Consider the following 25,822-nt stretch of genomic DNA (forward strand, 5'->3'; position numbering starts at 1 on the left):
GCAAGAGGCTCATTCAAACACTGGAATGCAACTCCCTCCCCTGCCAGTGTAAAAGTGTCAGAGAGCAACTCAAACAGGGGCGAGGGGATGACTTCAGGGCCCCTCAGGTAGAGAAACAGGAGGCTGAAGAGGAAGAAAGCTGGGCAAGGCCATGGAGCTGAAGGGGACAAGGAAGTGGCATCCAAGTCCCACCAGAAGAGGGCTAGGTACCGTGTCCAGGGTCGTGTGGGGAGCCTGGGCCATCAATCCTGCCCCAAACCGTGTGGGGGCATGCGGTGGGAGGGCAGAGGGCAGCAGAGGTTAAACTGCAGTCTAATGGCATGCAAAATCACATGCGATTGATCGGCATTGATTATCCCCTGCTGAGGTGAATGATAGCCTGGGAAACGGAAATCAATTCCACTGCATTAAGCCCAGAAAGGATCTGGAGCATCAGCAACACGCCCTGAAACACCACAGCTTGCTGACACCACGAAGTGGAGCACAGCAAACCACGGCATGGCATGGCACAGCATGGCACAACACCTGCCCGACCCCTTTATCCCAGTCCAGCCAGGGCTGGCGAAGGAGCGAGGACAGGCTGAGTGGAAAAGCACCATGGCTGAACACCTCCCAGCCAGGGGCAGGCCCAGCCCTTTGCCCGTGTCGAGCCCTGTGTGCTGCAGTCACGGCTCACACGGGACCCTGCAGCAGCCTGGGCAGGGCTGGACACGCTGCTGAGCTCTGCTCTCTGCTCCTTGTCACCACGACATGATGCTGCAGACCTACCAGCAGCTGCTCCTCTTCCCCAAAATGGAATAACTCTCCTAGATTGAAGAGCTAAAAATACTGACACAGTCCAAATTTCTCTGCCCTTGTTACAGCAGAGTAATTTCGTGCTACCCAACCTAGACAAAGAAACTCCCATCTGGCAGCAACCCCCGTGTCACTCAGCTTTCCCCACCAGAGCACCCATTTCAGAATGCCAACGTGCAAGAATGTGAATTTACATCACTCCACCATCCTGGCCAGCTGTAATTTACTGGAACTGCTGGGAAGGAGAGCTCAGGAGGAAATAGCATCGTGGAAGGGTTTGGCACAGAGACTCTCAGGGAGCAGAGGCTCTCACAGCCCCAGGTGCCCAAGGAAGGACAGGAGAAGACTGGGGCAAGCACTGCTCCAGAGCCCAGTGCACCAGCAGAGACCAGGCAGCCTGGACTGGGTCATCAACAGGAGCAGAATAAATAAACAGAAAAGAAAGTGAGGGGCAGCTTTCAGGCAGAGCCACAACTTAGCCCATCTGAAGTGAACGGAGGGAAGCAGAGCTGCCTTTGGCCCAGCTGCCCTGGCCCCTGCCCAACCCAGCACCCATGCCCTTGCCCACCACTCCTGGTGGGTCTTGGGTATGCACACAACACAAAACTCTGCTATCTGCATCAAGATGCACAACTCATTAACTCTGGATTAATGGCAATTTTTAATTGGTCAGGCTATGAACACCTTATTAAGCTGTTACATGTCACACCTGAGGTGGCAGAACAGCACCTAAATCAAGACAATTTGCCTGGGACCCAAGAATCTCTCCAGCAGTGCAAACAACCCTCACTTTGTGAGGAAAACCAACAGCTGCTCCAGGGTGCCCAGAACACGCTGCTGCCAGGAGAGCCAGAGCAGCCCCACCACAGCCCAACACAGCCCCAGCTCCGGGCGGGCTGGGAGAGGTCCACGGGTGCTACCTCAGTTAACAGTCCAGACCTGAGATAAACCATGGTCTACAGAGCACAGCAACTTCTTTTAAAAAATCACAGAATATCCTGAGTTGGCAGGGATCTGCAAGGATGAGTCCATCGCTTAGGTGACTGTCCCACACAGAGATTGAACCCACAACCTTTGCATTATTTGCACCGTGCTCTAACCAACAGAGCTAATCTTAGAGGCTTAAAACTAAACTGATTGAGAGATGGGCAATTACTGAAATCCACAGCTACCTGAATGATTTTTTTTCTCCATTTTCTATTCTTTCCTACACTATTCATCTTGCATGTGCACAGGCACCATTAGGGCAGCCCTTGGCGACTCCCCGGGGTTCCCACTGTGGGTCAGAGGCCAATTCTGGGGCAGTGACTCAGGCTGGCAGCAGCCTGCCCTCCTGCATTCCCTGTCCTCCTGCACTCCCTGCCCTCCTGCACTCTCTGGCCTCCTGCAGCCCCTGCATCCCCTGCCCTCCTGCATTCCCTGCACTCCTGCATTCCCTGCCCTCCTGCACTCCCTGCCCTCCTGCATCCCCTGCACTCCCTGCATTCCCTGCCCTCCTGCACTCCCTGCCCTACTGCATCCCCTGCATTCCCTGCCCATCCCTGTGCTCCAGCTGCTCCCCACACTCACTGCCCGTGCTGTGCAGTGCGGTGCTGAGGAGCTGGCTCACCCTGCCAGAGCATTCCAGGCAACTCAGCCGACTGCTCTGTCCCTTGGCTCACTGCAGGATTTACTCTGCCGTCCCTGTGCCAAGAGGCTTAGCAGCACAGCAGACACAACCTCCTCAAAATGGCTGATTTGAGCTTAGGAATAGTGATGAAAAATCCAAGTCCATCTGCAAATATATCCTTTAAAAAATAAGACTTTGTAAAAAGCAGCTGAGCATTGATCAGTCCTCCACCCTTTCCCCACTAAAAGCTTTAAAAGCTCCGATAATTTCTGCCACAGAACTGTCTGTGCATATAAAGGTATAAGCAACTCAAAAAGTGGCCTGGTTCCAAAATACCTTTAGAAAACCTGTGATTTCCAGGGACTGAAAGCCTGAACATCTGACAGAGGAAGCAGGAACTCACAGATGGTAACAATACTGAGCTCTTTGTATTTACAAGATCTTTATCTGCAGCCGGAACACAAAGCTTTTCTGCAAAGGTACCAGCGTGGTGAAGGCTGCAGCAGCAGGTCTGACCCCCAGCACGTCCCTGTGTCCTGGGGAGGTTGCCTTGCCACCAGGAAACTCTCAGATGCAGCCCGCATCAGACTGTTCTTACAGACGCAGGGTCGGTGTGCAGACACCGGGGTGGACGCTTTCCAACACACTTCGTGTGCCATGCAGTCTGTCTTTCTGGTCATCTTGCTGCAGCCATCTGTTAGCTGATCAGCAAAAACTATTGACTGTTTAAAAATTTTAATTAGAAGTACCAAATGTCAGCTAAGCGAGTAAAATCCAGAAGCAGCAAGCTTTGCTCTCATGTAGAGCAGCTATTTTCAGCTTACAACCCGATTTTGTTACCATCTTGCTCTGATGTCATTCTCTGTCACATTATTCCAGTTTGGTGGCCCTGGAACGAGCCCCTCGGCTGAACAGGGGAGGCACAACATGCACCTGCTGTGACAGGAGCTTCTCACAGGAGCCTGGCCCTGAGTGCCCCTGAGGGACCCATCCCACAAAGGATCACAAAACACTGCTCACCTGGAGACCCCAGGCACGGGTCCCTGACCCATGGGTGCCCGTGGGCAAACCTGGGCACAGGGTGACCAAAGGAGCTGCCTGCAGGTGGCTCAGCCGGGGAGGCAGCACCAAGACACGAACACGGTGGGTCAGCAGTGGGACAGAAGGGCCTGGTACACGGTGGGGAGTGGGGGAGGCAGCTGGGGAATGCAGCTGATGGGGTATGAACACCTTCTGCGTGGGGGAACTGACCCTTCCCTGCCATAACCTACTCTCCACAGCAAGCACCCACAGAAGCCACAGCCATCAGAGTGGTGGCATTAGAAAAAATGCTCTTAATGCTCCAGCTCCAATTCTGTGGGAAAGCAAACATACCAACACTGTGCAGGCAGCCCCTGGCATTTGTTGCACAGATTTGAGTTTATTTGGCTGAAGATGGCTTAATCCAGCGTCTGGGGCTGTAGTGAGTAGGATGGCAGCACAATGGGACGGGGCAGGCAGTGCCACCCAGTGCACTGGGCTGTGCCACCCCCACCTCAGCACCCCTGTCTGGGCAGACAGGACATTTCAAACTGACGTCAGCCACCATGGTGCTCCACCAGCAGCATTTCCCCAGCTTCTGTCCCAGTCAAGTGCCACTGCCCACCTCAGGACCCTCTCTGGGAGGTGGCATGGCCCATTAGCACACCCCATTTGCCCTCCTGGTGCCACTCCCCCTGGGATGCTCCCTGTTCCCAGAGTGCCAAAGGCGCAGTGACACCTGTGGCAGGTGGCCACTGTCAGGTTCTGCCTCCACTGCCTGCCGTGGCCCCACTCCCTGCTGGGGCACAAACCCCTCCCAAGGCTGTGCAGGAGCTCATGGTAACCCAGAACCCCTGCATGGGGCTAGACCACAACACATGCTTTAACTGCTCCCTCCAAAACTCATACAAACTATTTTCTGCCTACTTCAGCATTTCTTTCCATGGAAGACAGACGTCTGTGCCATCATTTTCAATCTGCTCCTGGAAGAGCTTGTCCCAAGACATTTTCCTTGCAGTATTTTAATTAAACTTTCTTTCTCTCAATTTAGTGTTGGGTTCATTAAGTGGCATCCTGAGCTGCTGAAATGAATTGCTTAAAAGTGATTTGTGCAGCAGCTTGAAGAAGCAGATCAGAGCTATAAATGAGCCTGTCTTTGAACTTTACAAGTTTTGCCACTCGGGGTGCAGAAAGCATCCAAATGGGACAAGTCGTTTCCCACCTGGGGACGGCCCAAGGTCTCTGTGGGAAAGGCAACAGTTACAGTAAGTTACAGAGAGTGAAAACTACTTGTTTATAAACTTCGAGTGTAAATAACAAATATTTCTCCTTGGAAAATAACAAATTCCGTATATACATCCACCTTTAGTGGAAACAAACCACTTGTGTGTTACAGGGAATAAACTCCAGGATGTTAGAGTTCCAAATGGAAGCCTGGACATTCGCTATATCCAGTGAAAACCCTCTTCCAGTCAGATGAGATTTAATTAAGTTCATTCTGACAGGGAATTTAAAGTCTTTGCTGGAAGCTCTTTTTCTGGTGTCAGGGCTGTATCACTGAAGCTAAACGTGGTGCTTCCCCAGGCAGGATCACTGGAAAATATTTCTGACAAAACTGTTGGGCTGAGATAATCTTGGCATTGTTCATCCACCACAGTGCAGGGACCAGAGTCAGAGCTGAACCTGGCTGCTCCCAGCAAGGTCTTACCATCAACACAGCTGAACAAAATCAGCCAGAGTGCATGGAAAAGTGATTCGTCTGTTCTAAACTAGTGGCAAATGTGGAGACAAGTGCAGAGGCACACCGAAGGCCAGGCAGGGGCAGGAAGCTGTCACTTGCCCAGACATGGCTCTGCCAGCAGCTCCACGAGCAACACAACATCCACAGCAACGTGCTCTGTGAAACACCCAGCTCTCAGGGCTCTCGTTGAGTACTTTGTGATTCTGCCACGAATCTGCTGTCACAAGCTATGACTGATTGACTCAAGTGACTGCCTGCCTGGCCCTAGTGCCCATGTCCATGGGGAACGGGGCTCTCAGCTCTTGGCCAGGAGCACAGCAGCTCCGGCAGGCTGCAGCCTCAGGCACCCAACAGACAAAACTGTACAACATCCAACAACTTCCACTGAAAAGCTGCAGCAATAAACAGTATATTGTCTTACAGACTCACCTTCTAAAACTGAGGTGAGAGCTGGGTACTTCATCTCTTTTCCTTCTCATGCTGCCAGTGAGAATTCAGGTGACTAGATGTTACCTGACACGAGGCAACGCTGCTTTTATTCACCCGATGGTTTGCCTGATGCTTATCCATAGACAAGGCCCTGGGCTTCCCTCTCACTCTCCTGCCTGCTGAGCTTCACCAGGAATGAATCACAGTGTTTGAGTAAGGCTGTAGAGCAGATCTCAGCTGTCTCAGTCACACACAGCTCCAGCTCAGAGCTCCCCAGCCAAACACAGCACCACCGACCTCCAGTGACTCCGAATGTCACCGCCAGCCTGTTGGAACCATGGAAGATACAAACCTCACACCTGCCCAGCCAAGCCTTTGCCAGTCTGGTGGTGCCCTGAAATGCTGAAGGGTTTGGGACAACCTCTGCTCCAAAGCAGGGTCAGTGCCATGAACACTTGCCCACACCCACCTGGGCTGGCATGAGGCAGCATCCCAACACTGACACTGGCTCAGTGCCCAGTGTCCAGTGTCCAGTGTCCAGTGTCCAGTGTCCAGTGTCCAGTGTCCAGTGCCCAGTGTCCAGTGTCCAGTGCTGTCCTGAGGGAGCAGCAGTTCCACTGACAAGTGACATGTCCCCCATGCACACCCTCCTGGCACAGGCTCAGCCAGCACCAGCCACGTTTGGGTGGTCTCCAGCAGGGCAGGAAGGGACAGCTGAGGAATCAACTGGTGGCCTCACATCCCGGAGGAACCCCTGGGGCGGGTCACCTGCAGCCACTGCCACTGCAGTGACGAGACAGTGCTGCATCCCAGAGCTGGGGGAAACTGTCCAGGGGCACAAGGAGCAGCACCACTTCCCCAAAACACCACTGCAGCAAGAGCAACTCGGAACACTCAGTACGGATGCAGCCCCTGCCCCTGTGCCCAGGTGTATGCTGGGGGTAAGGGTGTGGATTTTAACAGTTCTGCTGGGAAGCTGCTTCCCGTTCTGATAGAAATCTAGGCATTATTTAATTCAAAACAGAAAACAAACTGCACTGTGGGCTGTGAGCACGTTTGGGCTTCGTTCAGAAGGGGGAAAAGTGAAAATACTAATTAACCCCAGTTGTTGGAAGAACGCCCTGCAGAAACATGATTCAGAATGGGTCACAAATCATAAAATAATAATAATAAAAAAGCCACAATGCTCTGGGGACATTAAGCGATTACAGAGAGTTGTTATTTGGCTGATTTTCACACTTCATTAGCATGTGCATAATTTAACAAGTGAACGTGCTGAGGGCTGGCAACACATAAGAGCCACTTCCTTGAAACACGAACTGTAAATTGGGACACCACAGTTAGGGGGCCTGTTTTAAATCACGATGGAAAAGCACCAGACATCAATTCCAGGCCTTCAGCAGAAGAAATGGATATTCAGGGACCACAGGCCAAGCAGAGAGGTGCCCCGGGAAGGTAACTGTCCCTTTGGACGTGGCCCAGAGAGCCCAGCGTCACACGGCTGCGAGCCGCCTCAAAGCCATTTAAAAGAGAATTAGGTAAATCTGGATAAAAACAACACAATGAGTCCGTGACTTTCTACTGTTCCCACTTGTCTGGCACCCACCACAGAGCAGTGGGGACAGCACTGAGGCAGAGGGCAGACAGACTTTGGGAGCTACCATCAGAGCAGGCAACCTTCCAGCACACTCATTGCCTTCCAGCAGGGAGCAATGAGGGCAGGAAACAAAGGTGATTTATCAGTACCACGATGGCCACATCACCTGGAAGGGGCACTGCCAGGATGAACCAGACCCCGGGGCCCAGGCTGCTGCCAGTCCTTGTTCCCACCACGGTGGCTAGCAGCTCACAGCCATCCCATCCCAGGGGGTGACACCAGGGGACTGAGGGTTCCACAGTTCTAGGGGACTGTGGTGTCCACCACAGGGCTCCCCCAGCACCAAGCAAGGCTGGGCAGACACGGCAAGCACAGGGGTCCAGCACAAGGAGACCTGTGATCTGAAGGCAAAGGGATGGTTCAGATGGGAGAGAGACATGACCTTTGCAATAAAAACAAAATCTCCTGCTCCTTTTGCCCCACCAGCATGTGGCAGCCACATCTCTAACCACTACTCCAGGTTGCAATTTCCCCATATTTTAACAGAGGTTTTGTTTATGAAACTGCAAGCGGATTTAGTACTTACGAATAATGCCATGAGGTCTGGGAGATGTTTCTTTATATGATTAACTGACCACAGGCCATTTGTTTTACAACAAAGAGGCTCAATGATCCATGCACACTGATTTATTCAGCCCCCACCTAATGCAGCGGCTGACATCTTCCTGGTGCCCATATCTGCTCAATGATGGGAGGAATGCAAACAGCAGAGCCTGTACCCAGTGCTCTGCATGACAGTCCATCAGCTGGGACAGAAGGGATGGGCAGGAACGCCAGCTCATGGTCGGGGAACCCACCTGGCACACCAGGTTCCACAGTAAACAGGCCAGGGTTCTCCTTTCAGGCTCTCCCTGGCACTCGGTTCACTGGGGCATTGCTGCACGTTTCACCCACATTTCCCATTTCAGATACAATATTTGCTGCAAAGATAATGGGTATTACAAAATAAACTGGGGAAATCAATAAGAGCCCTGTCGTATCGGACACTCCTGACAGTGTTTGCTGATGAAATACTGCTGCACTGAAACCGTGTGTGAGAACTGGCTAGTGGATTTCACTCTGAATAAGAGTGGAACTGACAAATGTACTGTAATTGTCCAAATTAAACAGCTGATGGCAAGTACCTGGCATCCTCCAGATACCACATACTTTCTCTCCATAGGCACTTGATTTTGATCAGTCCGTGTTCCAAGAAAGGATGCTGGGAAGGTTACCTTCCTTCTGAATTTGGCTCTTAATAATTGAACAAGAAATTGTATGGCTACAGAAGAAGTCTGAGTTTCCCCATCCAATGAAACACAGAAATGCCTGGATTGGCACTTCATGTTGTTTTGTTTTGCTGTACATAATTAATGAGGAGTGAGGATGCAGTACTTTGAAGTTCAACTTTGGAGTATGAGCAAAGCTACAGTGAGAGTAATAAATTATGCAAAACTATTTGTGCTTGGAATGTTAATGTTTCGACATGATGCAAACAGGCACTTTTTAAACCCTCCTAAAAACCCAAAGAAGCCTTGGGACCAAACCATATGGTTTAAGTCAGCGGCCCATAGCAAGCTTAATGCTTCTGCCAGCCAGCAAGGATTTGGGCAATTAGTTTATTAATGTGTTTATGTAAACAAAGAGAAAAAAGTTGGGGAAAGTCTCATCCATTTCTCTCTGCCAAACCTATTGAGCATCATCAAACAGAGAAAATGGAAATCTAAAAAACTTTAAAACCCAACCAAGCCCCAGCCAGCCCCAGCACCCTGACAAGCAGAACTGGTGATCCCATCACGTACACACACGGTGAGCAGAGTGGTGTCTTACCAGAGTCATGAGGAATGGGCAAAATGGTCCCTTCCAACCTCAAGAATTTATGGAACCTCAAGCACAAAACTACCATATCACTTACAGTTTATTATTAGATATCCCTGATTCAGGACAAGAAATGTCTAATTATCCTAATTGCTTCTGCTTTGGGAATGGGCCCTTCACACTTGGATAAAGGTGCCTATAAACAGCAGCATTTCTGCCTGCTCAGGCTGCAGGTCAGGTTTTATGTGCTCTGAGAAGATTAACTTTATTCTTAGTGAAGAATTTAATTACAGGAAGTGATTAGCCAAGTGCTCCCAGTCAATACAGATGCAGAACGAGCTGTGCAGGAGTGGGCACCTTTGCTCCTGCGGAGGAAGTCCAGGAACAGTGACATTATTGCAAAGCCATTCGGGTTTTAAGTGACACCAGCCAGACTTGGATCTCCACAGGCCAGTTACAACATGCTGACTTAAGCAACATTCAGCAGGGCTGGGAAGGGGGAAACCAATAAAAAGACAGCAGGATACCGAAAGTCCATTTTAAAACACAGGAATACATCGGTTTATAGGCTTGTTTTCTAATTGCAACACTGCAAAAATCAATGGCTTTTGAAAAGTAAAAGAAACACAGTAAACTGCTTGCAAACTCCACTAGTCAGAAAACAGAAATGGCTTGCTGGTAAATGTGCTGTTTTCTCTGTCTTTTGGAGGACAGGACAAAAGAATGCCTTGAATATTTCCCATCTCCTGTAACCCTTTCCACTGCATGTTAATAACTGCAGCTAGTCACTAAGCAGGAAAAAACTGTAACTAAATATAGATAAAAGAGCCTTCCAGCCTCCAAACAGCACTGCCAAGGACTAACAAAGGCTAAATCCAACCAGCCAGCCAAGCTGCTGTGAGCAGCTCACACGGGGGTACAATGGTGGGAGCACACTGCGGTGTGCACTGAGCACCCAGTGGGGAGAACTGCTCCAGTGGTATCACACCATGTTTTTCTATTGCTAATTACCACCCACAGCTCTTCCCAGGCCTGCATGTGCACTGAGAAGGTACTGGCTGGACCCACTGGGCATAACACCACCAGCCCAGCAGCCGCTGCCCTGAGCCTGGCACACAGGTTTTCAGGGGGCTGGTTTCATTTGAAGGCCTGAGTCTGCACAAGCAGAGGGAAAAAGCCTCTTTCTGGCAAACTCTAGGCCTCTGATTTCATCACCTCATCAATAACTTTGCACATTGTCAGAAACAGATGGCAAGGAAAGAAAGAGGTTTGGTGATGCAGCAGCTATCAGGAGATCAAGAACAAAGTGCCTCCCAAGTCTGGAATTCAGCTGTACAGCAGGACCTCAAACCAGGGCACGGCTCTTCCCTGGAGCCAGGAAAACCATTCCCAGGCAGGGAAGTGGGAAGCACCTATTCCTGAGCCTGGCTGCACCATCACTGTGGGCCGAGGCACTGCAAAGCAGAGCTGGTGCTGCGGTGCCGCTGTCTGGAGAGGAGTGCTGGCACTGGCCGTGCTCACTGCTGTGGTCACTCCCCAAGGTCATGCCACACGCTATAAACACACTGAAGGAGTCGGGCAAGATGCTTTGCCCATCTCCAGAAAATGGTGAGACAGGACAAGACACCTGGCCTGACACAGACAGACACTTCCTGCACAGTGATGATGGAAACATCAGCATTCCTGCAGAGATGCATCCCTCCAGAACATGCAAGGAGCTGTAAAATGAATCCAAAAACAGCCTCAGAGGTTCCTTTCTCAAGAGAAAGCAGAGCCCTCTTAATTAAAGAAACAAAGCCTTTAAGAAGAGTACACCAAAGCCCCTCTGGTTCCCCAGGCTGCGTGGGTCCCTGGCAAAGGGAAACACACCAGACATGAGCACAATTTGGAGCAATTTCTGGCAGTTCTGTGCAAAGCTTCCCTCCTGCCTCTGAAGGAGGGATCTGGCTCACCCTGCACCACTCCCCTGCTGCTCCCACATCAGCAGGTCCATGGCTGGACCCACCCACTTGCCCCAAGAGAAGCTGGGGACCTGGGAAGGGGCAGGGTAAGTGAAGGAAAAAGGCAGGAGTCATGACTCCAAGCCCGGCAAGCAGAAGGTTCACTAGAGGTAGTGACAAGTGTGTGTGTGTGCAGCCAAGCACACAGACATGCACAGCAGAGAGTGGAGACAAAACTCACAGCCATATGGGCTTCTCCATTCACAACTGCTCATCCCCTAGAAAAGGGGTCCCCAAAATGCTTGTGAACATTCCTCTGCCCTTCTGCCTCCTTCCACAGATAGAACACCCCGTCAGGAAGGGGGGATGGCTCCTGCCTGCCTGGGAGAGAACCTTGGTGCAAAGAGGACACCTTGCACGGCAGCTGGTTTGGGCTGTTCAAGGAGATGGTAGCATAGGGGGTCAGTCAAAGGCCTCAAAAGACAACATCCTTCTGCAACACAGACATGTAAAACCACAGTCCTCCATCCCAATCCTGTAAACCACGAGGGACATTGGGACCACACGGCCAGAGATGTCAGGGCTGGGATCTCAGACCTGTACTTAACAGACAAACACCGTGACTGTGACCATAATCAACCAGGGCAAGGGAGCGTGTGGGTCGGGATCTACAGGCCACGACACTCCTGGGCACCTTCACAAGGAAACTGCCAGCAGCATTTGGCCCCGAGAGCCTAACTTAGGGCAAGGCTAATTGTATTAAGGACCACACAACGTATTGCTTTATTTGTAATGAGTTTTAGGCTTCAGAAGCCGAGAATCCCATCTGCAAGAACAGACTGTTGCAGGATTCATCTATTAATAGCCACTGGTACACACTTCCAGCTGAGGGACACAAGGAGGGAGGAGACTACCAGATGGAGATAATGCATTAGGGTGACACAAAGCCAAAAAAAGGATGATCCACTTCCCCACATCCTCACACACATCTCAGGCTTGCAGCAGGGAGCAAATGAAGTTGTCACATGTGATTAACTCATAAACATCCTAATTAGAAAGTTCTTACATTCGATCAAATGTCCAAATATGACAAGACTTCAGTGTCCTCCCCAAAGCCCCATGCAAACGAGGGAACCCTGCAGACTTCAGCTCCAGCTTCAAAGCAAGAGCCATGCCCAGCCCTGGCACTGCACTAATGGGCAGGAATCAACAAATACATCTGTAAGATTTATGAAGTGCTTTGTGACCTGCTACTGAAGATGTGCCAGATGAGAACCAAGAGCTGCTATTCTCCCTTCAACACTACACCCAGATAGAATTCTCAAGTGCCTGATTCAGGCTGACCTCCAAACCAGCCTGCCAGCAGAAACTGTTGCCAGTGACGGGCACTGCAATGATGAGGAGCTCCAGCCATCTCAAGAGCCATGGATCTGGCCTCACTGTCACCAGGAACAGCCCCAGCTACAAGGTAATCTCTGCACAGCCTCATCTTCACAATCTTGGGTGAACTCGACCATTTAGTGCCACAGGTACTGATCTCTGGCTTTGTTTTTATGCCCAATGCTTTTCTGCCTGATGACTTCCATTGCTGAAAAAAGCTGAATACCCTGTCACAGCTGGAATTGCTCCATCAGGAACACCTCCCTGCTGCACTTTGCACGGCTTCTAACGAAAAACGTCCCATCAAGTTGCCAAATGACAGTACGAAGCAGGACCCATAGCCAGATCTCTGCTGCAGGGGAGCTTGTACTGAACTCTACAGGGGCAGAGGGGCTTCTCTCAGATGCCTGCAGGATGCCAGCAGCAGGACAGCCCATCAGCACTGGGTTTTCTCCATTACCACAACACACTGCTAGCAACAGTCCAGAGGCTCCCCACAGCAGCTGTGCCTCCAGCCCCTCTGCCCATTCCCCTGGCCTGCTTTCCACTCAGCACAAAGAGCACAGCAGGGGCACAGCTCAGCACAGAGCACTGCTGAGCAAAGCCAGCAAAGCTCCTGGGACTCACAGGACTCCAGGGGCAGGCAGGGCGCCATCACTGCAGGACTCCAGCCATGACCCACAGATGGAGATCATGCTGGCTCTGGTGGCTGCATGAACCCCCAGACTAAAGCCCTAAGGCCAGGGTGGAGAAACACCAGCACCAAAACTCAGCCAAAACTCAGAAGTTTGTCACTGCTGAGAGAGGTGCAGGTCCCTGTTGGCTCTGGTGCCTTCAAACAGAGCAATTCTGTAGAAGGAAACTGCTGCAGAGACGCTTGTGAACATTCTGATGGGACTCTGACTTCTGCCAAGAAATCAGGCAAACAACCAGAGTGCCCCTGGATCCCTGCATGACTCGTATCCTCCAGCTGAGAGTGTTACCCGAACAGATCTTCCCAAGCAGAGGCAATCACAGGCAGACATCTGGCACACCGCTCCTGCTAGCCAGAAATTTTCAATGGGGAACCAGTTACAAAGCAACATTGCTCACGCTGTTATTATAATTAAGAATCTGTCAGCCTGCTGAAACGAAGGCCAAGTTTATTTAGAGATTGTGAGGGAGGGCTCTCCAAAACAGCCTCTCTAATTCTCTCTCTTCCATTCCCCAGATCCCACAGAGACGCATGTTTCCATGGACAACTTGCCAGCTGAGGCTGGAGCAACCTCCACCTCTGCTGACACCTCACCTCCAGCAGCAGACCCCATCCCCTGCTCCAAAACAGCCAAGGGCCCCCCGATCATTTATAGAGGTTTCCAGCAGAACTAGGAACAGCAGGTACGTGTCTCACCCGCAGGCAGGTGTAGGCAGATGAGCTTCCTCCTGTCTCAAGGGTCAATGCCATGCACCCCACCCTCAGGACAGCACCTCAGGGATCTACAGAGTGGGACCCCATGCAAGCAAAGCGTGTTTTTTGTGGGCAATTCCATGCTGGTTGAACAGCCCGACACCTGCACATCTGGACACTGCCGGTCTCCAGGCACCTTTCTTAGGGCTCCAGCGCCCCTGGAATGCCACACACGGGATGGGCACTCTTCCCAGCAGTAGGTTTGTGCAGGAGCTGCAGCACAAATGAGCGAGAACAAACACCCAGAGGTGTGCACTGTGTGCCTGTGAGAGTTTAATGGGTAGCAGCCAGGTGTTAAACAAGCTACAGCCCCTCGACACCGGTCAGCATCTGGCACCATCAGTCTGAGCTCTGGGTGAGACAGACTCAAGGGCTGGTGCCCCTGTGCTCCCTGACCTCATCCCCTGCTCACTCAGTAAAACTGACTCAGCCTGCAAGGGAAGTGATCTGTCACCCCTGCTCACCAGCTCTGAGGCTGGGGCAGGAATGGGCAGTCAGGCACTGGCATGTGGTGTTTGGTCAGTGCCCACACTCCTCGGGGAAGATGCTGTTCATCAGGGTCCAACCACCTTGCCTTTACTGCCAGGGCTAACCAAGGGAATGCAAGGAACTGCCAGATAACTCAGCACCAAGGCTGCACTGTCCATTTCAGGGCTACCTGAAACAGCAGCGCATGGGCAGGGCCAGGGGCAGCACCACCACTGAAACACAGCTGCAGCCAAGCAGGGGACACCCAGAACAGCCAGCACTGGGCACAGAACGCTGGTCTGGGGCTGGCTGGCCATCACTGTGCACTGCTGTGGCACAGCATTGCTCCATCCCAACAGCAGTCAGGGTGCCAGGGCAGGGCAGGACCCCAAGGACACCGACTGTGGAGCCACACCAGCTCAGGTCAAATCACAACTGAGACACATCTCTCTTGCTGCCAGCTTGCCATCAGCTGATGAGGACCCAGATATCAAGAATGAAAACATCAAAATGAAACTTTAAAAACCCATTAGTCTTCCAAAGTCTGCAAAACCTTGAAAGTGAGCACATTTAGGGGGCCTGTGTGGCCGAGTTGGGTTGGGTTCACTGATGCCACAGCTGATCCAGAAGCTGTTTCAGGGTCCAGGGCTTCTTCCACTGTTGGATGTCTCAGCAAGCTCATTATCAACATTTGGAGAGGTTCAGCTTTGATACCCCTTGCACTAAAATGACTTGCAGATCAAACCAGGCAGTCAACAGAATTTTTAAATTAAACTACAAAATTATTTAAAATCCCCTTTGAGGACGTTATCACAGGGTTAACACCCACTCTTGGCTTCAGATAATACAGCAGCAATAAATGGTAATGTGCTCTATGAAACATGATTTATTTTTGCTGAGCAGGCTTGGCATTATAAATCTCAGCACTCCTAACATTTAAAGTTGTTATTCCAATGACAAAATAGACATGAGGGAGATAATAGTCTTTATCTCCATTAATGTTTTATTGTTGTTCAGAGAATATGGATATGGACTGATCCAAGCATAGGAAAATCACAGCAATTTGTTTGCGTATTGGGGAAGCTGAGATAATGGTTGTGTTTTATGACCACACCAGGGAATCAGCTGAAATGCAGGATAGAGCAGATCAAAATGCGGGATTAATCAGCTACTTTGGTTTCTGGTTTCTATTCTGGTTACATTTCCATTCCCAGTCCCTGCCTTAGCATGACATTAGAAGAGATGGGCCCTGTACTCAGCCGAGCAGCTGACTGGTGGCACCTGAGGAAGTGAAGAAACAGGCTTTAAAGGAAACAAAAAGGCTGCACAACAGTTCTGTGCAATGCAGGGAAACAGCACTGCCATGGAGGCAGGATCCTTCTGGATATTCAGCTTCCTGGAAACAACTTTCTGCTCTCCCCGAGCCCACTGTCAGGGCCCCTGCAGCTTCCTGTAGTGTCACAACACAGAGCTCCTGACCTGGCATTTTACCTCCTTCCCAAGGTGCACACCTCAGAATACCACAACACTCTCTGTAAGCTGAACCTGAAACAGTGAGCTGGAGCTGCAGTGAAGGCTGTGCTGCTGGAGGCATAAACAGATAAAGGTTGAAAACCAAACCAATGGAAATCCTAGTGAAACCACACAGGCACCTGCCCCATCCCTGGGCCAGAGGGAGCGACCCTTTCCCCTCCAGAAATCAGGCACATAATGCATCAGGGAAAAATAACCAACAGTGCTGCCCTCAATGAAGACACTGACTCCAATAGCCCAATCATCTCTTTACTGGGGGGATGTCATGGAGGTGACCCGGGGACGGCGTTCCTGACAGCATACAAACAACACGCCAGTGTCCACGCATCCGGCCTCCAGTGCCCAAGCACTGGGGTGGGTGCCCAAGGTGGCATTTCACCCTTTCCCAGAGCGCTGGAGTCAGGCCCAGGGCAGTTCTGGGTTCGCTGTGCCTCGGCTGCCCCTCTCCAGGGCAGGGCAATCGCCAGCTCCCCAGCTCACGGGAATTTTAGGGGTGCTGCAAAGAGCTCGGGTGCCTCTGCCCAGGGCTAACAGATAGCCGGCAGTCCCAGCAGCTCTGCACAGGGATGCTGCCATGAGAGGTCTGTGGGTGTTTTGGTCAGGTCCAGCTGTGCAGCAGCTGCAGCAGCCCCGGCGCCGGGAGCCCGGTGCCCACAGCGCCCGGAGCGGGGACCTGAGCCCCGCCTGCAGCTGGGGCTTTGTGCCCGCTCAGCACAGCGCCTGCGGAGCAGCGCGGAGCAGCAGCCGCTGGTTTTAAGCCGCCTGATCAGCATCCTGCCGGGTCAACACGCCTCGGCTCCACGACGTGTGCCGGCCCAGCGAGCCTCATCTCCGCACCGGCCGGCACAGCTCTGCCAGAGCTCCCAGAGCTCACGGGAGACATCGGCACACATCTCAGAGCTCACAGAGCTCACGGGAGGCACCGGCACAGCTCAGAGCTCACGGGAGACACCGGCACACCTCAGAGCTCACGGAGACACCGGCTCACACAGCAGCAGTGCCAAGTGATCCAGCGGCTCCCACGTATATCCTCAAAGGATTTATTCCGCCAGCCAGTCACTGACAAGCAAGTCTGGACTCAATGATCTTGGAGGTCTTTTCCAACCTTACTGATTCTATGACTGTAAGCCTGCCGTACACCTCTGCTCCAGCTTGCAGGGCTGGGGAAGCTGATGATTACCTAGTCTGCCACGGCACTAAGCCCTTCCAACTTCTGACCTTGCAGGCAGCAGATCTCAGCAGCCCTTTCGGGAGGAGGCGTCAGGGGTTTGGCACAGCCCTGCGGACTCGTGTTCCCACAAACAGCCACAGGGGCAATCCGCCGGCTCAGATGAGAGCACACCCAGCCCAGCGCCCTGTCTCCAGCAGACAACAGGCGATACATGAACAGAGCAACCATGCAACGTTTCCACTAATAATATTCTATTCTGCCCTCTGCAATGTTCAGCTCAGGGGGCTCATGAACCAGAGATGGTCTCTTTACATTTAGTAAACCTTGACCACTTCACCAAGTCCCTCAATTCCGTTTTGAAACCTGATGATGGGGCTGTTGTGGCTGGCAGCCCAAGGATCACCCTGTGAACACCCACAGCATAGCCCAGGGTCCTGGGCTTGAGGGGCTGACCGTGCTGGGTTCTACCTGCTGCAGCTGGTCCCCAGAATATGGGGACCCCAGAGCCACAGTGACCTGGGTAACTCCAGGTTGTAAGGCCAGACCTCTCCACGTTTCTGCTGGTGCCTTGCTGGGAGTGAGCCAGCTTTCCCCAGCACTGGAGAGGAGGCAACTTGGTTCTTGCACAGAGTTGAGCAGACAGACAGATGCAAGCCATCACCAGTGACCAGAACCCTCCCCACAGCCCATCTGCAGTGGGTCAGTCACATCATTACCTGCTCCCAGGCCTCTCAGTAATCTCTAGATTACAGAGTCCCAAGGCACATCTATTCTCTCATTAATCTGTAGATTAAAGTATCCCAAATCGGCTTTGACGTAGAGCACTGCAAACAGTTGAGTTGTGCTGTGCTTCTGCAGCAATCCTGTGTTAAGCAGAAGGAGACATGTCTGTGGGTCATTCCCACCTGGGGGGAGCACAAGCCCAGGACGAGGAAGGGACATCTAAACACAGTACATGTGTATAAATAAAAAGCAGAAAGGATGGGACTCCGTTTTGTAACCAAACTACTCATGTGATAAAACAACTTCACAGAGGTTCCCGGATAAATTAAATCTCAATCCAGATGATCTCCAAACAACTTGCACCAACAGAAATACCCAACAGCTCTTGCCCTAACCAAGCACTGGGAAATGCTTCACTTGGTGCTTTCCTGGAGACTACATGCAGATTTTTTAAAAAGCAACCACTGTACCACAGAGAGCTTGAGGCAAACTTCCCTGGCACTGGGGCAGAGAGGCACTGGCATCAGGGCCCTTTCCTCCAGCACGATGGCAGGGCAGGGATACAGTCAGGATGGGAATGACTGATAGGCTGATAGAGGGTGACAGAGGGGGTAACAAGATTAAATCAGGAAAAGGAAATAAAGGCTTAGTGATAGATTTCTCAACAGCAAAACCTATTCGGTTTGGGAAACACTCCCTCAGGAGATTAAAGACTTGCAGGGGCATTAGCCAGACCCAGGGAAAGGGTGCAGGGAGCAGCCAGGCTGTGGCCCAGGAGTGGCTGCAAGGTGTCATGACTGTCCTGCCCTACAGGAGGGCAGGGCACATCCCCCAGGCCATGCAGCCCCAGCAGGGTCAGCCCCGTGCCCTCAGGGGAGAAGGTCCCTCGGCAGAGCCATTGGGAAACAGGGACATCCCTCAGGGGGTGCCAGGATCCCACACCACGGCCATGGGACATGAGTACTCCCACGGATCCTTCTCCAACTGCACAACCACCAGGCCATGGCCACCTCCCCATGAAGCCCAGGCGAGAGCAGCACTCCTCCTCCCACTGCCATGCTGGAAATCGCTGGTGCCAGGGCTGGACCATGCCTGTGCCACAGACATTGCTGGGCCTGGGACATGTGCACTGTGTTAATGGCCAAGCACACACCCAAAACACACACCTCACTCAGAGGAAGACTCCTGCTGGTGCCTCCCCAGAGCAGGTCCCTGGGGTGCAGGGCCCCCACCATGCCCTGGAGGACTTCCTGTCTGTTGGAGCACGCCGGCAGGAAGGGCTGTGTCTCAGTGTCTGCACTCTTCATGCCAAAGGGTGACTCCCCCGTGGCTGATGTGGGGCCAAGACCCTTGGGCTCTCCACACCAAGCCCAGGCCATCCAGCAGCATCAGAATGGAGGAGGGACAGGGTTGGATAGGTGAATTCCATCCCAACAGCCAGGTGCCGTGAGAAGATGGGCTGTGGTTCTGGCTGAGCTCAGATGGGGGAGAGACAGGCAGTGCTGGCCACAGACATCCTGGCCCAGCCAGCCCTGCCCCCAGAGCCCCCTGCCCCAGGAGGGACCCATGGCCCCCAGGGCAGCCTGGTGCTCAGCATCCCCCCCTCATCAGAGGATACCTGCAGCAGAGCAGGTGTGCACAGACAGGGAGGCATTGTCCCACTGGGATGAACCATGACTGAGCTCCTGTCCCTGAACCTGCTGAGCACACAGGTTGGGCAGGGCTCAGGGCAGGGCTCATGCAAAGGGTCATTCATGTCATCTCTCGCTTGTTTGGAGGTATTTACCCAACTGTCAGCCACTGCAAGAACTCTGAGACATGCCAGGTGAACAGCACTGCTGCACTGAACAGGTCACATCCTCAGCCTGAAGCCTAAAGGAGACAGGCATTCTGTGTCCAGCTGCTGGAATAGGCCAGCTTGGGGCAGGGGGCATGAAGGACCCTTAAGGCCACATCTCCAACAAGCACACCTACAATTGGAAGCTGCTCCAATGGTTGTTTGTATTCAAATGTCTCAATTTGTCCTACTTTTGGCTGGGCACTCAGCAGAATTACCAATGAAGATAGATTTATGCAAAACAAGAAAAAGATCAATCATATTTTCTGGACATTTTTCATGTGAGATCTGCCATTCTGCAGCAGTGCCCTGAGATCTGAGCTGGCATTGCCCTGGAACCCGCTGGCCCTGCTCCCTGTGCCCGGCAGACCTTGTGACACGGCTGGGGACGTGGGCTGCACCTCAGCACCTCCCTGGCAACCCGAGTCAAATTAGCACAAGGGCCGCGTTTCTTCTCAGCAATACTTTGAGCTGCACAAGAACAAGGCATTCAAATGTGCACTTGTGAAATACCATCCTCACTCCACATTTGCATGAAAATACCAGACCTATTTAAGTGACAACGACACTTCACTAAAGCAAATTACATAACCCAGCTATTTCCCTCAGCTGACACACCAGAGACACCTTCATTTCCAAACCAAGTCTGCACTCGATGCACAGCATTTGGAAGGATTTTCGTCTTTTTTAGCTAGCTACCACAGCGTTTTAGGCATATGCTGTTTTCACATGTAGAAAAAAATAAAACCGAATTATCGAATTTTTTTGTCTTAGCGGAATCTACCATTTCAAAGTGCAGTCGGCCTCCCTCTAGCAGAACCACTGCATGGAGTCAGGAGTTGAATACAGCACGACATGAAGAGAAACTCCCAGCTGATACTCAGCCTTTAAATGCCCTCCTGTACTCCCCCCTGCCCTGCCACCGCAGCGGGGATCACACCAGCTGATTCTGTCATCTACTGCACAAATGCCTCAGTCTGTCTCATTTCTACCGAGAGGATTGCTGTGGTTCCCTACTACGACACACAAGGTTCTTCTGAAAATGCCGGCATGCAGCCACAGATTACAGATGGACTGGATCCTACCACTGAAAATCCCCAGCCTTCCCAGTGCCACCAGCAGAAATCACTGTGGGTTCATATCAAACCTCCGCCCTTCCCCACCAGGAAACCTGAGTTCTCAGAAGCTTACAACAAGGCAGCTACAGCCCCATTTTACATTTGCTAGCTGTTGCAGCTGCCTTTTAGAATGCAGCAACAGCAAATTCATCCTTCAGAGAGCACAGCACATGGTGATGTGAGCCAGACAACTGAGAGGTGTGAGAGCTCAGTCCCACCCTGGCCACAGCACCCTCCTGGAAGCACTGGCTCGTACCTCTCCTCTCAGCAGAAACACCCCATCCATGTGGTGTGGTCCATCACTCAGCCCCACAGCAGGTCCGTCCACTCCCCAGCCCCACAGTGCAGCCGGCAGTCGGCCCTACAGCCAGTCCTGCTGAGTGAAACACCCAGGGGCAGCAGCAGAGCCAGGGATGCCCCAGGACAGCCCTCCCCAGCAGCCGGGCTGTCACACTGAGCACTCCCCTTCCAGCTACACACAAACAACACCAACAACCATTTCTTTGGCTCACCAGGTATTCCATTACTATATCAAGCCAAAGATTTCCCACTAGATAAACCTTCCTTTAGCCATGTGACAAAATTCCCAGCATCGGGCTTCCTCTAAGTCTCATGAGGATGACACAGTAAGGGAAAGCCTCTTTGGCTACTAATTAAGCTATAAATAAGCCTGCTCAGACTCTGGTATGGAGTCTGGTTTTTGAAGCCTCATTGAAGGTGTCAGTGCTACCAGAAAGGATTGGAGGGGGTTCAGTTTTGCTGTACATCAGCTGCACTTTCCTCCTGAAGCTAGAGAGCAAAGGGAGGTTGTGACTGAGCAGATGTGAAGTTGACAGCTCTTCAGCTACCAGAGAGGACAGCAGAGGCACCAGCAGTTCCGTCCCCATGCCTCCTTCACCCCTGTCTGCTCGAGCTGCCTTTGTGGTGGCTGCAGTATCATGTGCAGGCTGAGCTCATGCTCTGATGCCTGAACCGAACATGGCCACACCATCTTCTCCGCTCTTGAGCCATTATGGGAAACCACTTTCAAATGCACCACGAGCCTCACCAGGGCTGTGACATTATCCACGTCCAGCAGCCCTGGCATCTCCCTTCATCCGCAACGCGCCAGTCAGGATTCATACACCTTCAGGCGGCTAGTAGAGAAAATAGCCCCGAGACAGCTGCTCCATTGACGAGACCCGCACCGGCGTTTGCCGTATTCCCGCACCACACAGCGCGGCTTCAGCCACCTGCAGCACCGCGAACGCCCTCAGGGGCTGAGGAAGCCCATCTCGAACCGCGGCCGCCGCCCGCATCCCTCTGGCTCCGGCGAGCTCCGCATCCCTCCGGCGCCGCGGGCTCCGCTCCAGCGGGGAAGGGCTCGCGGAGGGCTCGGGACTCCCCTTTCCCCCGGAGCCGGAGCAGCGAAGGCGCGGGGGGCTCCTGCAGGGAGCAGGGCGGCAACGGGAGGCTCCGGCCGCCCCGGGCCGGGAGATGCGGGCGGCCGCGTCCCGGGCGCTGCTGCGGGCGGCTCCCGGTGCCGCGCCTCGGCCGCCCCCGCCCCGCCTCGGCCCCCGCCCGGCCCCGGGGAGCCCACCCAGCGACCGCCGGCGCTGCTGAGTCACCGGAGCGCCTTCGCACCGAGCCCCGGGGCCGCCGCCGTGGGGCCGAGCGGCCCGGCCCGGGGCAGCGGGGCCGGTCCCGGGACGGGCGCGGAGAGGCGCGGAGCGATGCCAGGCGGGGCCGGGGCCGCTGCGGGCGGCCTCACCTGCCGCGGGCGGGCCGGGGGCCGCGGGCCGGGCTCACCTTCCGTGGCATAGCTGTGGTCTCGCAGGAAACTGCTGCTGATCTTACGGGTCTCAGCGTCCTCCTCCATTGACGGCGGGCAGGCGGGCGCGGGGCGTCAGCAGCCGCAGCCGCGGATCCATCATCCCCCCCCGCGCCCTGCTCCGCGGCGGCGGCCGCCAAATGCGGCGGGGGGAGCGCAGGGGCGGCGGGGCCCCGAGGCTCCTCCCATACGGCACCGACCGGCACCGCGCGGGCGGGCGGAGCGCGGCGCGGCCCCGGGCCCGGCCCCGAGCACGGTCCTGCTGGGAGGCGCACCTGCCCAGAACGCTCCTGCCCGGGGATGCTCCTGCCGCACGGGGATGCTCCTGCCGGGGGATGCTCCTGCCGGGGGATGCTCCTGCCGGGGGATGCTCCTGCTCGATGCTCCTGCCCGGGGGATGCTCCTGCCCGGGGGATGCTCCTGCCGGGGGATGCTCCTGCTCGATGCTCCTGCCCGGGGGATGCTCCTGCCGGGGGATGCTCCTGCCCGGGGAATGCTCCTGCCGCACGGGGATGCTCCTGTCCTGGGACGCGCCCTCCTGCCTGGGAATGTTGCTGCTCAGGGACGCTCCCTCCTGCTCCGGGACGCTCCTGCCGCGGGATGCTGTCAGACCCGCTGACGCACCTGCCCCGGGAACACTCCTGGCGGGCATTGCTCCTTCCTGCCCGCGTCGTCACTGGCCCTGGAGGACACTCCTGTCACTGGGGAAGCTCCTGCAGCCTTCAGGCAAAAGGATTGCTGCTCCCTGACCTGCCTGCCCCAAACACAAGATCCCAGCCGAGAGCTGACGGCAGACCCCTTTTTGGCAGAGCCAGAGCACAGGAACACCGGGTGTCCCGGGACGGGGAGGCAGTAAGGGCCATAGAGGTGGCCATGTGCTGAGGAGGTGTGTGCCCACGGGCACTTGGCCCAGGCTCACCCTGTCTTGGCTTTGGAAGGCGGTAGGAATGTTCAGTGACTTGCAGCCACAAAGGTCGATGTGAATGGGGGATTGGGGGCATCCAGAGAAGAGAATGAGCACAAGGGCTATAGCGGAAGGGAGGGCTTTCCTGTTCAGGGCACATCTCTGAGAGGACAGGCTGAATTCTGGACTCATCATCTGGTGCACACCAAAGGGAAACCCACTGGAAGGTTTTTGTATCTCGGTAGAGTCCAGGAGGAAGCCTTGGCACCGGCTGAGCCACTGGCAGAAACAGAGAGGGCAGCCACAGGGGGCAAGTTCTCTCAACTCCAGCACCTGAAGTTGGAAGTAAAACCCAACCACAGCATCAGGGCACAAGAAATCCGCAGCCAGGCAGCAATGTGCACACTGGGCAGCAGTGAGGGGACAGCCACCATTCCCCACTGTCACACCTGACCTGCAGTGACCTCTCTGCCCTCCACGCTCCACTCCTCAGCAGCTGCCAAAGGGAAACAGGGGCACGGACACAGCCTGGGGTCGGACCCGGACCTGCACCCCACAGCACCCCACAGCACCCCACTGCTCTATGCTGCTGTCAAGACTCGTCTGAGCACTGGCTTGGTTCACCCTGCACAAGAACATCCTCGGTGCTGGGCACTGGCTGGTGCAGCACAGGAGCTGCCCCAGGCCCCGTGGCACTGTCACTGTGTGCCCACCCACCCTCGAGACCGCCACAGAACACAGGAACTGCAGAGCTCGGTGTGCCGTGGCACAGGACCTGCTTGACAGTCCAGGGCCACATCAGCAGGGAGTGCAATTGTTACTGGAACAGCAGGATGCAGAGGGGATGGATGAAAATGGTGGATAACATTGTAAATACAGTGGTGCACTGCAGTTTGATTTCCTCTCCCAACTCTAGTATCATAATTAAAATCTCATTGGGAAGGTGCAAGATTTTACCATCTGTATTATAATTCTTCTGGCATACACTGCCTGCTTGGGGGCTGTTTATTCCAGGGAAAGCACAGGAGAGAGCACTTCTGAGCAAGAGGGCTCAAGGACTTCAATACATCCAGTATGTACATGTTTTGAACAGCATGTTGCACACCCAGGCTGCACAACCCGACCAGCACACCCCTGACCCCACCACACCAGCCCACCCAGGACACCAGGACAACAGGACACCCAGCCCACCCAGGACACCCAGCACACCAGGACACCCACACACCACTACAAGCACCACACACCTTTTGGAGGAGTGTGCAGATGCTCTCAGACAAGAGACAACAGAGGGAAAGTTTGTTCTACCCACTGTGACCTTAAGAGGAAAGGTGAATTCCCAGGTCCACAGCCACCTGTCTCCCCAGGATGTTTTCGGACAGACTGTCACACAGAGGCTGATACAAGATATTGTAAAACTGCACCTTGGAGAACTCTGGCGTTTACTCATATGCACATATAACTTCAGGATTTATCAGCCAACCACATCACATCACAGGCCACTCATTAGTACAGGGATTACTAATGTGACAAGCCAGAATCATTCATCAGACAGGTGTAAGCCTGAAGTCTCCATGCCCAAGCCTTCACTGAATTATCCTGGAATATGAGTTACTCACTATAATCACCAGGCACATGTTTAAGTCCAGAAAACACATTGTATTTGAGGCTGAGGTTGCTCTTGGCTGCAGTGGGTGAGAGCCACAGGTCAGTCTGAATTCAGTCCCTGTGGAAAGGCACAGGACCTGGCCATGTGGCACAGCACAGCTGACCAAAGCTCTCTTGCAGGCTGAAGAGAACCACAGCATTAACACCACACTTCAGAAATAACTTTTGTCTTGCTGGCAGCTCCTCCTGCGTGTGACAGCACTGGGGACCAGACCCCACCACACCACAGGACTTGGAACTGCTGCTGGCTCTGGGCAAGCCAGCTGACACCTCTGTCTGTGGTGTCCTGTCTCCCGAGGGAAGGACATGGACCTCCCGCAGGAGAAAAGAGATGGAAGAGAAAGATTAAAACTGCACCACAACACTATAGCCAGGAACTGGGGTCCCTCTGTCTACAAGCTACACTCACCTGCAGGGGTCCTGTAGGAGGCAAGAGCAGCTTCAGACAAGAAAAATAAAGACTGATTTTGAATAAGCAGTTGTTACTATATCACCTCCTCCCATCAGACCCCAGATGCTGAAACCCCAGGCCAAAGGCAATGCCCTAAATATCATAAACACAACCAGTGACCTCCTTCCCTTCCTTTTCGGTAGACACCGTCTTCAGTGCATTTTCATTTTAACAAGTGCCAAGTCCCTTCTCCTTTATTAAGTAGCAAAAAATCATTCATCCATTGTGCATGAATTATTCTTACATATTCATAAGTTCTGCAAAGTTTTTCAATACACTGTATTATTTAAACAGATTCAGAAGCCACCTGTTTGTTATGCAACACAC

General features: G+C 53.4%; 1 protein-coding gene across 2 annotated transcripts in view; it reads right to left on the bottom strand.

Annotated features, from left to right (window-relative positions):
• PPP2R2B (protein phosphatase 2 regulatory subunit Bbeta) overlaps positions 1 to 25,822 on the bottom strand; it is a 58,564-nt gene that overhangs the window by 17,812 nt on the left and 14,930 nt on the right. The window contains exon 1 of one of the 2 annotated variants that reach the window (XM_066329462.1): positions 22,454 to 22,637. The exons of the other annotated variant lie outside the window; for it this stretch is intronic. Coding sequence (XP_066185559.1) covers positions 22,454 to 22,523 — 70 coding nt within the window. The 5' untranslated portion in view covers positions 22,524 to 22,637. Of the gene's footprint in view, positions 1 to 22,453; positions 22,638 to 25,822 lie in introns of those variants that run through there. 2 annotated transcript variants of the gene reach the window in all.

The sequence above is a fragment of the Sylvia atricapilla genome, chromosome 14 (assembly GCF_009819655.1).
Source record: "Sylvia atricapilla isolate bSylAtr1 chromosome 14, bSylAtr1.pri, whole genome shotgun sequence".
NCBI classification, from domain to species: Eukaryota; Metazoa; Chordata; class Aves; order Passeriformes; family Sylviidae; genus Sylvia; species Sylvia atricapilla.